Source organism: Abramis brama, assembly GCF_963993115.1.
Source record: "Abramis brama genome assembly, chromosome: 11".
NCBI classification, from domain to species: domain Eukaryota; kingdom Metazoa; phylum Chordata; class Actinopteri; order Cypriniformes; family Leuciscidae; genus Abramis; species Abramis brama.
The window spans coordinates 15,507,062-15,521,095 of NC_139973.1; the positions used below are offsets into that span (position 1 = coordinate 15,507,062).

Here is a 14,034-nt window from a genome sequence, read left to right on the forward strand (position 1 = left end):
ACACTGGGATGGCTATTAGAGTTGTTTATTTAGTAAAATATTTAAAGTAAACAAAAGGTACATAAAACTACATAATGCTGAAAAAAATGCATCACCTTTTTTGCTTTTTCCATAAGGATTAAATAAACTCTTAAATTGTACCGTGACTATTAAAAATACACAGGGATGAAGTAAAAAAAACTTAAATTAAAAAAAGTGCACACAGGAATTGAATATAGGTTTGACACATTGTATGCTAAATTCACCATCAGTTCTTATGATCATGTAACAGGCCATTTTGTAAACAAATACAAAATTAGAATGATGTACCAAACGCCTTAACACTTAACTTTTCTTTTACTTTATGGCAAAAACACTGATGTGGTGAGGAAGATTGATATATACAAATAAATAAAATTGCATGTTCTTTTTATTTCTTCAGTCTTCACACGTCTAGCTTGCGAAGGCTCATTCTGCTAAAAGAGTCTCTGAAAGAAAAAGAAAAGCTTAATGTTATGAAAGAAGAGTAAAACAATTTCATGAGGAATCAAAAGTTATATTAATGGTAAACAAAAATGTTTAAAAATCATCCTTTCAAACAACTTGGCTACCTTGTCAAGCCGTCCTTTTGCTGCTTGTTAAAGCGGAAAAAAGAGGTTAAATGCATTCAAAACACCCACAGCTTTCTGGACGCTTATGATTAACCAACTATTGACCGGGTGTATGTGGCCTGAAGAAAGATACGCGTTTACATTTCACTAAATAGAACTGGGTATTAGAGTCCATTTCCTGATTTTGATTCACAATAACTGAATTCATATTCATTTCACAATATTTGATGTACAAGCTCCCACCGTTATTCATTCAAACAACATAGTTTGGTAAACCAAGTTTCTGCAGTAAGCTAGTTTATCAGCTGCAATATACATTCTTAACAGCTTTTGCCATCATTTGTATTGTCTGACCTGTGCGAGTTGACCTGTAACACAGGTTTGTAGAGTTGTGGGATCTTCCTGTTAATGAGAGGCTGCAGAGCTTCTTTCAGTCTGTGATAGTTCCTCTCCAGCTCTCTCTGATACTCTTTCTGGTCAGGACCAATCAGACTCTTATTTTTGCGAAGGGAATCTTCACACCTGGGGAGGTTATTGAAGGTTGATTGTAGGCTATTTCAAGTTCTAATTGTATTATCACCATTTAACAATTAAAATAATGCATTTGTCTTATCATCGTCCATATAACCATACACGGACTGCAATTATCCAGCTATTTTTAGGATCATAGTTCAATTTAATGGCATCATCTATAGTATAGTATGCAAACATCATCCCATTTACATACTATGCTGTATTTCTTGATTGATGTGATACAAAAAAAGTTTAATTACAGTGTATACATGTCTTCAATATACTGAAATACTTGGGGTCAGTAGTTGGACTACTGCAGTCCATGTAAATGTAGAGTTAGAGCATCTGCAATCAAACCTCTTAGTAAAGTCTTTGAAGCACAGTCGTAGTTTATTATGGTGCCGGTAGAGTTTAGGATCGCTTGGGATCTCGGACAGAAACACCTGGGCCACCTCAAGAGGGCCCTGAAGAGAAATACAATACATACGTTGGTTAGAAATATTCAAATTATTTTCTCACTTGACCACTGACCATCACAAAGTTTGCACTGGTACTTGGCTGTGCAATAATGGACATTTGATGCATACGACTGAAAAACTATTATTATTCATTTATAATTAATTTGTTGTGTATATTTTTTTGAAGTTCATGTCCATCAAGTTCCAAACTAATATAAATATGAAATAAAATGAGATCTGAAGTATTTCATTCTTAAAGTATTTAAGTAACTACATTCATCAAATAGTTAGCACTGCTACATCGTAATGCAATATATTACAAATTCTGGAGGTTGAATTTCCAGCAATTAATTGAATGGTTATTTATACTGTTACTGTATCATAAACCCCTGGTTTCACAGACAAGGCTTAAGATAGTCCCAGACTAAAATGCATGCTTGAGCTGTTTTAACTGAAAGCAACTAGCAATTGCATATCTTAAAATATGTCAGTGCCACTGTTTTGTCTCAAGATGCTCGTCAGTAATGTTTTCTTTTTCCTAAGGGACATTTATAAAAGCTACACAAGTGTCCTAATTAAACTAAGGCCTAATCCTGGCTTAATCTAAGCCCTTTCTGTGAAACCAGGCCCAAATTGCACAAATTAATCCAGAAAATAATGACAGTGATATTGCATATGTACTATTTAGTGAATAGGCCCAAGGAGTCACCTGGTTAACAGTGGTGCCAACAGACCCCTGCAGAACCATCTGCAGCATTTTGGCATCAGATGGGTCCTGATGAGTGGCAAAGGCCAGTTCCTGTGTCTTTTTCTGCATGTCCTCAATAGCTACTTCAATGGGTGTGGAGATGATCTGAAAAGCAAATATTAATGTAGGTAAGGTACCTTTCCTTAAAGTACACAGTAAACCTTTTTAGCCAAATTTAAATAACGAGTCAATACATCATCAATCTTTCTTCCAAAGCGTGTTTTTGTCTTACCCTGATTCACTATGGTAAGCCTGTTATAAGTGTTTATATTTTAGACCTGACGGGATGTTTTTTGCTAGCCTGGTCCTACCAGACTCTCATACATTTCATTTGTACAGAGAGTCTGGCCACTCTCCATTGACAAGCGTTAACTTCCTTGAAGGCGGGTGCTCTGTTGATGTTTAAAACTATTGGATGTGCCCAGAGCCACTCTGGATCTGCCATGACCAATCGCTAGCGTTTGGTCGTGACGTAACCCTACAACTCAAACTAGCGCACGACCTCAATGTCATCGTTCTCAGCCACTCCCTCTGTTCGCTGTTTGGACCAGTAAAAATTTGGTAGGAGAAAACCTACGAATATACCGCAAACCCAGACGGAGTACTGAAGGAAAATGAAAATTGAGCGGAAGTACGTAGGAGGGCGGAGCCGGGCCAGTTTTTTTGCGGGAAATATGTGCAAATACGTCATTCACCCGTGCGTTTCTTGTCATATCCATAAATACAGACAAATTGCTCCGTTTACATACATTGTTGTGACAAAAAGAAAGGTTGATATGGAGCATGCTAAATCTCGAAAATTCGACAGCGCTCGTAATAAAACAAGAATTGGAAACATTGGCTTGGCTTTTCATAGATGGTGAGAACTAAGGGATTTAAAATGTAAAAAAAAAAAAATTATTACAACATTTTTTTTTTATTATTACTCAACAGGTGAGTAAGGCATTTTGTTGAACAAATAAATTGTCATATTTAGCCCTTTAACAGAGTTCATTGTGAAGCATTATCTATTGTGAAGGGTCATTTCATTATGGTTGTTGTAGACCTGAGCTGGAATTTATTTTAAAGGATGTACAGTGTCTATTAATGGGTACAGTAACGTCTTCAGCTAGTCAGCTTGAGATCCTTTCCATCTAAACTGGTTATATCTCTTATGCGTTGTAGAGAATGTTTTATGAGCAGTAGGTTAACTTTATTCATCAGCAGTCACGCAGAGCAGAAACACAACCAAAACAATGTTTTCATAGTTTTTATATAATTTCAGTCTAGCATGAATCCCTATAGAAGCTTTCACAAAGCATGCGTGTTTGAGTTACCTCCTCTTTGTGGATGATGTTGATGCGGGTCTTGATGTAAGGGAAAGCGTGGGATGTGGTGAGGATGGTCTTTCGTTTAAACTGTTCATGCAGGTCACCGTGAGCTCTTCCATCGAGTGTGAATGGCGTGCAGTACACGAAGCGCCGCAGGTTGTAGTTCTTATCAAAGTAAGTGATGCGGTCCTTCATTTCATAAGTGTCAAAATATGGTTCAACATAAGTGATCTGAATAAAGGCCTGTGATGGAGAAAAGAGATATTATTCTCTGTGCAAAGTATTATCGTTTGATTTCCATACACACATTTTGCACCATAACGCAGCACAAAAACACACCTTATTTGGGTCCAATTTACACTTGTCGACTGGATTGGAATCTTTAATGACTTCCACTTGATCCTCACCAAACCTTTCACCATAGAAACTCTGAGAATTAAGACAATAACGGTCAAATCACTCATCTACTAAAACATGTGAAACAGAAAATGCACCCATGCAAACAATTCCAGTGTCTTGTACCTCAAGTCGATGTGAGATTTCTGCTAGCTTGGTGATGGCTGGCTCTTTGTATACAAACTCCTGCTCATCCAAGTCACCAAATTTAGAACCGTAAAATCCAACTCTGAAATAGGTGCCAAACATTCGCTTTCCATCCTGAAACAAACAAATGTGTCAGTTACTTAACAGCTCTCAGTTGAAGCTACCATTTCAAAATGCTAGATAACATGGAAATATAAAGTCTGTTGATACTCATGTTGATGTGCATGGCTTTACTAAAATAGTTACTTATAAAAGAAAGTTAAAGTGCAATGAGGCAAACACAACATTTTCTCTTGGCAGCAAGTTATCAACAGCAATGGAAACATTGTCTGGAACATGTTTACATAACCTGCATTCAACTCTGGAAATGATTATGCAATCATATAACAGAGAAATACAGGAAAACACAGATACTAATACAGTATCGTTATTTGAGGATATTTTGCAACCTCCAAGAAAGAGAAGTAAAAGGTTAGCTTCTATCCCCTTTTACCTTCACTACTAAGTGGTCGTGTGTTATAACAGATGTTTTTTTAATTATTATTATTATTATTTTACAAATATTGCATAGTTTCTCAATTTTACACAGCCATTCAACTGTTCGAGGTCAGAGAGGTTTTTTAAAAGAAATTCATGCTTTTATTCAGCAAGGATGCATTAAATTGATCAAATGTGACAGTAAAGACATTGTCATCTTATTAAAAGATGTCTATTACATGTTTCTTGAGCCCAAAATCAGCATATTAGATAGATTTTTGAAGGCTGACACGTGACACTGAAGACTGGAGTAATGATGCGGAAAATTCAGCTTTGCTATTACAGGGATAAGTTACATAAAATGTTAAATAGAAAACAGTTATTTTAAATTGAAACAATATTACCGTTTTTACTATATTTTCAATTAAATAAACACAGCCTTGGTGAGCATAAGAGACTTCTTTCAAAAACATAAAAAAGCTTGCCAACCCCAAACTTTTGAACAGTATGTATGCATTATTTATTTGATCTTTTTAGGAAGTAGTAGCTGAGAAGAAAGTGAGATATCCATATCAGACACAAAATCTAACTAAAATACAAAAAAAGCCAAGCTTGTGGATAGTGGTGCAAGCAGCAGTTCAAAACAAAGTGGGACCTTTCTCTGACAACTGTATAAGCACAGGTGGACATAACAGGAGGAAGACCAGAGAAAACCTCATGTCCTTAAACAGTAAGTAAGGAACTGTACTCCGAAGAAGAGAAAGAATGGAACAAAAGAGAACATTTAGGTTGTAGCAAGCTCCTCATGAGAAAGTAAACGTGCTGCTGTAGCCTACTACACAACGCCAGACTGAAATAGTTATGACAATAGAAATAGAATGGCAGAATTAGTGTACTTAACAGGGTAACAGGGTAGGCCATAATAGGACAGAAAGAAAAGAAAAAGAATTTTGTTTGTGTTTGTACAAAGCCGGGAACATGTCTGAGTGCTCTACACACAGGAAGTGAAGTATCAATAAGGTGCAGATAAGGGCTGAACCAAAGCAGACCAAACATACAGCCAATGCTCAGATTGTGCTAATAAAACAATAGAACAAAAAGCCTGAATAGACTTTGGTCAATGTCTAGCAAGACATGAAATTCCAATGTTCATTTGTGTAATATATCCCGTATATTAGAAGTTCCTGAATAAGTAACACAATAAAAATACTACCATAACTATGTTCTTTGGTTCAGATTATAATGAGCTGTTCTAAACACATTAAATCATAAGTTATCAGTAAGCCTAGATGGAAACATTAGTTAAAGAGAGCCAAGCGTTTTAAAATTAGCCAAAATAATCTATAAACAAACATGTAATAAAACTGTGTGGATGATGGATGTTCCAATTCTGAAGTTTTGGGGTGCAGATTCTGTGTGGGCCTGGTTACCAGGTGTTCTGAGATGGTTCAGCCCATCTCTGGTTCATTGTGATTGTCATAAAAGCTACAGAAATAAACCCTCAAACTATGAACTTACCACAAGACACAATAATTAAAGTGGGAAGAGGAGGGGTCAGCAACCAGGGAAATAAAAAAGGAGAGAACAGAACATATTTTAATCAGGAAACCAAGAAACTCTTTGAAATCTAAACAAAACACGAACACACAAAACAAACAGCAATACTACCAAATCAATACTTTACAAAGAAACACACACACACAAACACACAAAGACTAAAACCCAACAATAAACATGCAATGAGGAAGAAGCAGGCAGTGAAAAGTGCACTAAAGGGTCTTTATTAAATTGACAATTAGGAGACATTCCTGGTGTAATGCTGCAAATATGAAGGTTTTGTTGACTCGCTGCCATGCAAATAATCAAGTGAGATTAATACTAGTATACAAACATATTGGTGTAAATGAGAACTCAGGGGTCGATTTAGTTTGCAATGAAACAAAAGCTCATATAAAGAGAAGGTCACTTGGATGTCACTTTCAGCACATGAATATAGATGTTTTAAACTGATGATCACCAGGACGTGTCCCTTTAGAAGAAGAAAAATGCATAATTTACCAAGATACCAAAAATGTTCTGATATTTTCTAAGAAGCTTCTATCCCTAATTCATGCTATTCTTCATTTGTTAAAGACATACCCCAAAGTTGATAATCATGTCACTGTTAACCCACCCTCATGTCATTCCAAACCTGTATGACGTTCTTTCTTCCTTGGAACACTAAAGATGATTTGTTGAAGACAATACTGGTTGCTATTTTCCATATAAAGCACAACAGTGCCCGCCCACTTTTTCAGCAACCATGGTTTCCGGTTATAAGCCCTGAACTAAACCAACCAGCAACAAGTTGTATTGCATTACAGGAATCCAGCTGTTAAACACAATTAGTTCTTAAAATAAGTCAAAATAATGTGACCTGATGATTTCAACAAAAGCATATGCCATCCATTTGCAACCTCAGAGTTCACAGTAGGTTTGTCTTTAAAGTTTTATAGGTTATCATTAACAAATCAATTTTCCTATGGAGAAAATGAATGGGATTGTACTTCTGAACAATCAATGGGATTGAACCTGATTGTTGGACTCTAATGAAGATAAATGTCTGTTGATGTTGCTGTCAAACTACAAATTTGTGTGTGTGGGGGGGGGGGGGGGGGGGCACTGTTAAATTTGTCATAGTGATTCTATTCCAAGTCTTCTGAAGTCACACAAACAATCCAAAAGCAAAAAAACAAACCAAAGAACAATGTGTGATGTGATTTTTGCAATGAATCATTTGATCCAGTTCACACAATATACATGACTTCTTAAAGAATCTGACTCATTAAGTTCAAGTTAAACTCATTGACTCAATGATCCGGTCGTAAATTTGGGCTATGTCTGAAAACTTAGGTAGCTGACTTAGGTAGCTGACTTGTTGCCTCACTGCCCTGTCAGGCAATGACTTTGCAGGCAGCAATGGTGCACAAACATACCTCATGAAACTGATATCGGACAGGATTCTGAGGCGCGGTAACAGTTTAATGATCTACAGCAAAATAAAAGCAAGCTTTGGTGATAAGCAAATATTTAATTACTAAAATAGTAATTTCTCACTAGAAATGGCATCAAAAGTGGAAAATGTTGGTCAAAAACATACATTTACATACAAACTGACCACCAAACGCAACTTTTAGACGGCATCTTTATTTTTTTAGCTTAACTGTCACAGAATGGAACCAACAGGATTGTGGTCAAAAGGCAGCGAAGGATACATCTATGCTGCCTTCAAAATTCAATCAGATGAAGGTATCTAAGGAGACAGGAAGTGAAGCTTACATTGGATTCGGAAGTGCTTTGGTGCCTTGATGCTTTCCTAGCTTGGAATGCATCCCCCAAAGGTAGCGTTTTTAAGCTTTTGAAGCTTTCATGGTCTGTTTGTCTCACAAAGCCATTTTATAAATTCAGAAAACTTGGAATATAGAGTATGAGTCATATTGACCACTTTCATTGTTCTTTTATGTCCTATTTAAAGTCTGATAGCTCCAACTCCAGTTGCATGAATAAACCATTATATTTTTCAGAATATCTCCTTTTATGTTTCAGGGAACAAATAAAGTCATACAGGTTCGGAATGACATGAGGGTGAGAAAATTCTGACAGAATTTTCATTTCTGGGCAAACCGATCCTTCAAGGTATCTACATGCCTCGCATAAATCGAACCCTGTGCTTTTGAGAGACATAAGACATAGATGGCAGTGCTGATGAGAGAGACGATGAGGAAGTGAAATGAGGCATTCGTGAATAAATCTGTTATTAGTGTTCACAGTGGCTCCCATGCATGGCCTGTCAAATTTGACAATGTTAACATTGCTTTTTCCTTAAAAAAAGAGAGGGGAGAGAGAGCGGAAGATGAGAAGAGGGATGCTGCTGCCCACACACCACTGACAGCAGTCCCATGGAAAGAGAGATGGAGGGATGGACGAAGAAATGAAAACGTCCATACAAATGTTAATGGGTCAAATTCAAAGCATAGAGAGTCATGATAAACGCCCACAGCTTGCACGTAAGGGCCAAGCATTAACCATGAAGTTTAGCACCTACCTCCCAGCCTGTGCTCTGTATAACAGAGAGAATACAGCACAAATCAACATACACAGGTCACAATCACCCCCTTTAAAAGACCAGACTCACTGCAAAGCATTGTGGGAAACAATCGTTTTTGAAAAATCATACACTACTGTTCAAAAGTTTGGACAAAGTAGGATTTTTTTCCCAAACTTTTGAAAAGTAGCATATTTGTTAGACTGTATCCACCATGCATGACTATTCATCCATTTATACCGGATGGAATAATATAAAAACTATTTTTTTACTTTTTTTTTTTTTTAAAGAAAAAACTGTGTTTTGGGTGGTTCCCAGGGATTTTCTATACAGGTGCATGTAGTGTTTTTTAGCATGTTGCTATGCAATTTCTAGGTTATTCTGTGTGGTTGCCAGGTCAAAAGGGTCACCCCATTCCTCTATGATATTCTGGTCACCTCTTTCAATCTTTGTCTTTGGGATTTTTTTGTGTAAACTTCAAGTGTTGACTGCTCACAAGAGTTTATAACACACTTCTCATCAACCAGCCGTGCAATTTGAGGTATCATTTATATCGATAGCACAGACAGAGTAGTAGAATCATTAACCCTATGTACAGTATGAGCAAGGCCCATTCACACCAACGATGAAAACTATAACTATGACGTTTTAACAAGCGTTCAATTTCTAAGAGAATAGCAAAGTCCACACCACAACTATAACATCACAGGAACAATAACGTTGGAATCACTTTCAGAGCATTTTTGCAGCTGATGAATGATAAAACATTAACAGCTAGTCAGAGTCCATTTGACTTGAAAGAGCTTGAACAATTAAAGCGGAAGATGACATAAGTGCAGCGCGCGATTATAATAAACAGAACATTATCGTCAGTTGGTGTGGACCCTAATATAGTTATCGTTATAGTTCTCATTCTTAGTTTGAATACTACTCATAATGCCCAGGAAAACTCACTGAAAAGAGTCCACATGCTCACTGTCACTGATGTAGAAGAGATAAACAGAGACATGCAGTCTTGATAATGCAAAGTCTCTTTCACGTGTCACACATAAATCACGTCTGTGTGTATACACAAGCAAAATATTGCCAAGTTAGACATCTGGCAGATGCTTTGTACTACTAGGCCAAAAATACAAAGTCCTGTTGTCTTAAGGGGATTTCGCACCGGGTAGTTCTAGGAACTAGACAAAAGGGTGGTTCCTCGAGAACTAATGATTCCCCTAGGAACATTTTCCTGGTTGCCTTCTCACCACCAGTAGGAACTCTGAAGTGACGTAAGCCACACATTATTAGATGGAACTATTATACAAAGAAAGTAGACAGTATATGAAAAAGTATTAGCATTTGCAGTGTGGTTGATGCCCAATATCGCTAGCTGTAACTATATAGGCTATAATCTGTGTGTTTACACAGCTTTTTTTTTAAATGGCGGGTGCTGGTGTTTCGCGTGTGTTCGGCAGATCAGCGTATACTAACGTCACTGATAGTTCCTATAGTGCTGGTTTAGACCCTACTCTAAAGTAGGAGCTAAATTAGTTCCTCCAAAAGGAGTTCCTAGAACTAAAATCGTTCCTAGTTCCTGTGGTGCGAACACGCCAAAAAACGGGTACTTCCGCCAATAGTTCTAGGAACTGTGAAAAGGTTCCTCCGGTGCGAAATCCCCTTTAAACTGCTTCACAGCACGCATAAAGAGGCTAACAGTCTTCATTTTAGGATTCAAAACAATGAAAACTCCCTTTTTAAAGCATTTACCTGATGCACAATTTTGCCAAAGGCTTCCTGAAGTTTACCATGAATAGTGGCTAGCTTCTTGGCATCCCTGTTGGCCTCGTGAATAGGAATGAGCACTTTGTAGACTTCGTTCACTGCTTCGTACATACCAGCCTGGAGACAAATAAATGATAAAAGTGGCTGATGCCCGATATAAAACAATATGATGTAATACAGTTAAATGATTGCATATTAGATTACTGAAGTAAAATTTTTTTTAAATTTGCACAATATATACTCAAAGTATTTTGGAAAAAAATAGGTATTTATATTAGGAGTCTTTAGGCATGAGATATACAGGTAAGGTTAGGGTGGGATTTGTGGTATGGTCAAAAGATTAATTTAAATATTAGTACATAGTAAGTTAATACACACAAAAAAAAAAGTGGGACCAAAAATTATAAATTATCATTAAAAATCAGAACATTTATTTAAAAAAACAATGCATTATAATAAATGATTATCTACTAAACACTTTTTTTATTTAACAAGTTAAATATTATTATACATATGAATCAATGAAACAAATAGAAATGTAGCCAAAATCATGATAAGAGGTATTTTAAACAACATAGTAAATATCTCACCATAGAAAAGGAGGCTGCAGCTTGTTCCAGCAACCCAACTAAGCCTGCCTCAGTGAAGTACTTCCCAGAGCAGATACCCTCCTCATCCGGGGACACCACATCATCTGACACGGCAGATTCTTCCAGCACATTAGAGGACATGTTCTGTGGTGTGAGAAAGCCTCATTAATTTATTACAATCAAAAAGTAAATGACTGATGCATCATTATCTTTGTCACAGGGAGCAGCAGGAACCTGAAATGTGACGCAGCCCACAGGCAGGTACTTGCGGTCCTCCAGCATGCTGAGGTACTCTGCCACCAGGGCGGCGCTGTGTACTAAGCATTGGGCTGCCTCTGCATGGTTATTCCTCTCTGAGTGCTTCCCTGCCATATTTTGCAGCCAAGTCAGTCGTAGGTCTGGGGACGTCTGGTAGCCCTTAGCAATTCTACATAACAGAAAGTTAGACATTTGTCTAGATAAATACTGGAATAAATTGTGATTTTTTTTTTTTTTTTTTTTGCATGTTTCTGCAATTGAAGCTATATCATGAAAACTGCATGACTTTATTCTAGAAAATTACAAGAATGTTTTTTCCTATACACAAACATCCAAAAGTTTTTTTATTCTTGAAAGAATAAACTTAAAAAAAAATAAAAAAAATTTAAGAGTAATGTACAGTATAGTTTATTAATAATTAAAAAAAATGCAAATCAATACTGACAGTAATAGTTAGTTTGTAGTTATTAATATATACATTTTATATATATATATAAAATCTATTTAAAAAAATATTTTTCATGCTAGATTTACTTCAAGTTAGATAATAGTGTAGCTAATATATTAATGTATAGTACCTGTACATGAGATCAATAAGCATCTCTGGATCTTCTTGATGTTCCTTCATTTTTACTGTGTCCGACAGAATCATGTGAAGGTTAAACACCAGATCTTGAACCTGAAACCAAAGCAAAAATCAGTGCTTTGTGTCAAGAACTAGTAAGTACATTATGGAAACAGATTTGTGAGCTTCACCTGGTCAGGGAAGGTGGTTTCTCTGAGCTCTAGGTCCTCCTCTGCATACGTGAGGATGGTCTTGAGAGAACGCCGCAGAAACTCCTCATTGAAGTTCTGGGATGTACCCACGAGAGACGAAAGAGACATGGTCACCTGCATTTTCACTCGTGCAAAGTTCTGAAAGAAAGAGAAAGAACAGACAAGATAAAGCCCCTCACATATTGTCAACAAAGAGACTAAAAAAAAGTAACAAATATATCAGTTTATACTTGTCTATTTAATAATTTAGTATACAAATAACACATTTTGAATGGTAGTGTATAAAAAAATTCTATAAACAACTCGGCAGTAGAGATATGGCATATTTAGACTAATACAGGTTATATGTACATGTGCTATATGTACAATGTGCTGCGGTACAGAATTGTACAGACACAATATACTAATATTTATTGGGATTATGACAGTAGTCATAATCAGTAGTTGGGAGTGTGTTTCTCACATTTCCAATCTCAAAGTTCTGTCTCATGAGGAGGTATAGGGAGGCGCTGGCATGGGCTCTGATGGTGCCAATGCTACTGCTACAATTCCTCAGGAGACGCAGGCACAGGTCAGCACACTGCTCTGTCTCCTCCTCAAACAGCAGCTCTGGAAACTAAACACACACATTAAGACTTCACAAGAGGCCACACTTCATAATAAAAGGTACAACATTTAAGGTAAAGAGAGTATTCGCCAAACAAAATTGCATAGATTAGCAGGAGCTGAACTGGTCTAAACTCAACAAAAAAATATCTGGTCTTTGACCTGAACGGCGTTTACTCACCTTTGACACGAGAGCTCTCTGTGTAGCAAAGCAGTGTTGCAAATATAGGGCACTTTGATTGCATGCCATGCTGTGGAGCAGGACCTTCAGAACCCCTCCCAGAATGCTTTCTTTGGATTCTGTCACTGACACGGTCTACATGGCATATAGAGAGACCATAATAGTTACAATAAATGTATTCTTTTAAAATATTGACAGTTATTGATAGTAGTTGAGATCATTACCTGAACTATTATTTCTAGCGTGTCCAATATGATGAGATTAGCTTCAGTTGCCAGGTTGCCATCAATAATTGCTTCATGCTCCAGTTCAGCCCTGGTCCTGACAAACAATGAGGTAACGAATGTTTAGAATGGTGCAATATGGCAGGTACAACATGGAGTGTATCCTTGAATGCCACCGCAATCTTCACACAAGCATTCAAGTGAGTGCATACAGAGGAAGGGTGTCCTCTGCATACAGACCAAATATTTTGATCCAACTGTACATTTGTACGTTAGTAAGTTTTTGTCCTAGTCTGTGTTGTACAATCTGTAGAATAATAACCTAAACTTTCCCTTACATAGACTTAATTTATTATTAGAATATTTATAATAAAGGAGGAAGGAAGGGAGAAAGAAAGGAAGGGAGAGAGAGAGAGAGAGAGAGAGAGAGAGAAGAAGGAATGGAGAGAGACAGGAAGGAAGGAAGGAAGGAAGGAAGAGAGAGAGAGAGAGAGAGGGAGGGAGAGGAAGAAAGGAAGGGAGGGAAGGAGGGAGAAAGCAGGGAAGAAAGGAAGGAAGGGAAGAAGGAAGGAAGGAAGGAAGGAAGGAAGGAAGAAAGAAAGAAAGAAGGGAAGGAGGAAGGGAGGGAGGGAGGGAAGGAGGAAGGGAGGGAGGGAGGGAGGAAGGAAGGAGGGAGGGAGGGAGGAAGGAAGAAAGAGAAGGAGGAAGAGATGAGAAGGAAGGAAGGAAGGGAGAAAGCAGGGAAGGAAGGAAGGAAGGAAGGAAGGAAGGAAGGAAGGAAGGAAGGAAGGAAGGAAGGAAGGAAGGAAGGAAGGAAGGAAGGAAGGAAGGAAGGAAGGAAGGAAGGAAGGGAAAGGAAAGGAAAGGTGGAATTGAATATTTAAATATAAAAAAAATAGACTTTTTAA

General features: G+C 37.3%; 1 protein-coding gene across 17 annotated transcripts in view; it reads right to left on the reverse strand.

Annotated features, from left to right (window-relative positions):
- Positions 1-9: 9 nt before the first annotated feature.
- Positions 10-14,034, reverse strand: part of dock7 (dedicator of cytokinesis 7) — a 44,478-nt gene continuing 30,453 nt past the window's right edge. For 7 of the 17 annotated variants that reach the window (XM_084129487.1, XM_084129483.1, XM_084129497.1 and 4 more), the window contains 16 exons: positions 13,127-13,223; positions 12,903-13,037; positions 12,579-12,731; positions 12,095-12,253; positions 11,917-12,017; positions 11,315-11,507; positions 11,081-11,224; positions 10,476-10,607; positions 8,724-8,738; positions 4,142-4,267; positions 3,959-4,048; positions 3,626-3,862; positions 2,271-2,414; positions 1,461-1,567; positions 945-1,112; positions 10-467 (listed from right to left, as the gene is read on the reverse strand). In XM_084129487.1, the coding sequence (XP_083985613.1) occupies positions 425-467; positions 945-1,112; positions 1,461-1,567; positions 2,271-2,414; positions 3,626-3,862; positions 3,959-4,048; positions 4,142-4,267; positions 8,724-8,738; positions 10,476-10,607; positions 11,081-11,224; positions 11,315-11,507; positions 11,917-12,017; positions 12,095-12,253; positions 12,579-12,731; positions 12,903-13,037; positions 13,127-13,223 (2,044 nt within the window). In that variant the 3' untranslated portion in view covers positions 10-424. Of the gene's footprint in view, positions 468-590; positions 611-944; positions 1,113-1,460; positions 1,568-2,270; positions 2,415-3,625; positions 3,863-3,958; positions 4,049-4,141; positions 4,277-8,723; positions 8,739-10,475; positions 10,608-11,080; positions 11,225-11,314; positions 11,508-11,916; positions 12,018-12,094; positions 12,254-12,578; positions 12,732-12,902; positions 13,038-13,126; positions 13,224-14,034 lie in introns of all 17 variants that reach the window. The other 10 variants (XM_084129488.1, XM_084129484.1, XM_084129486.1 and 7 more) reach the window with 3 other exon arrangements.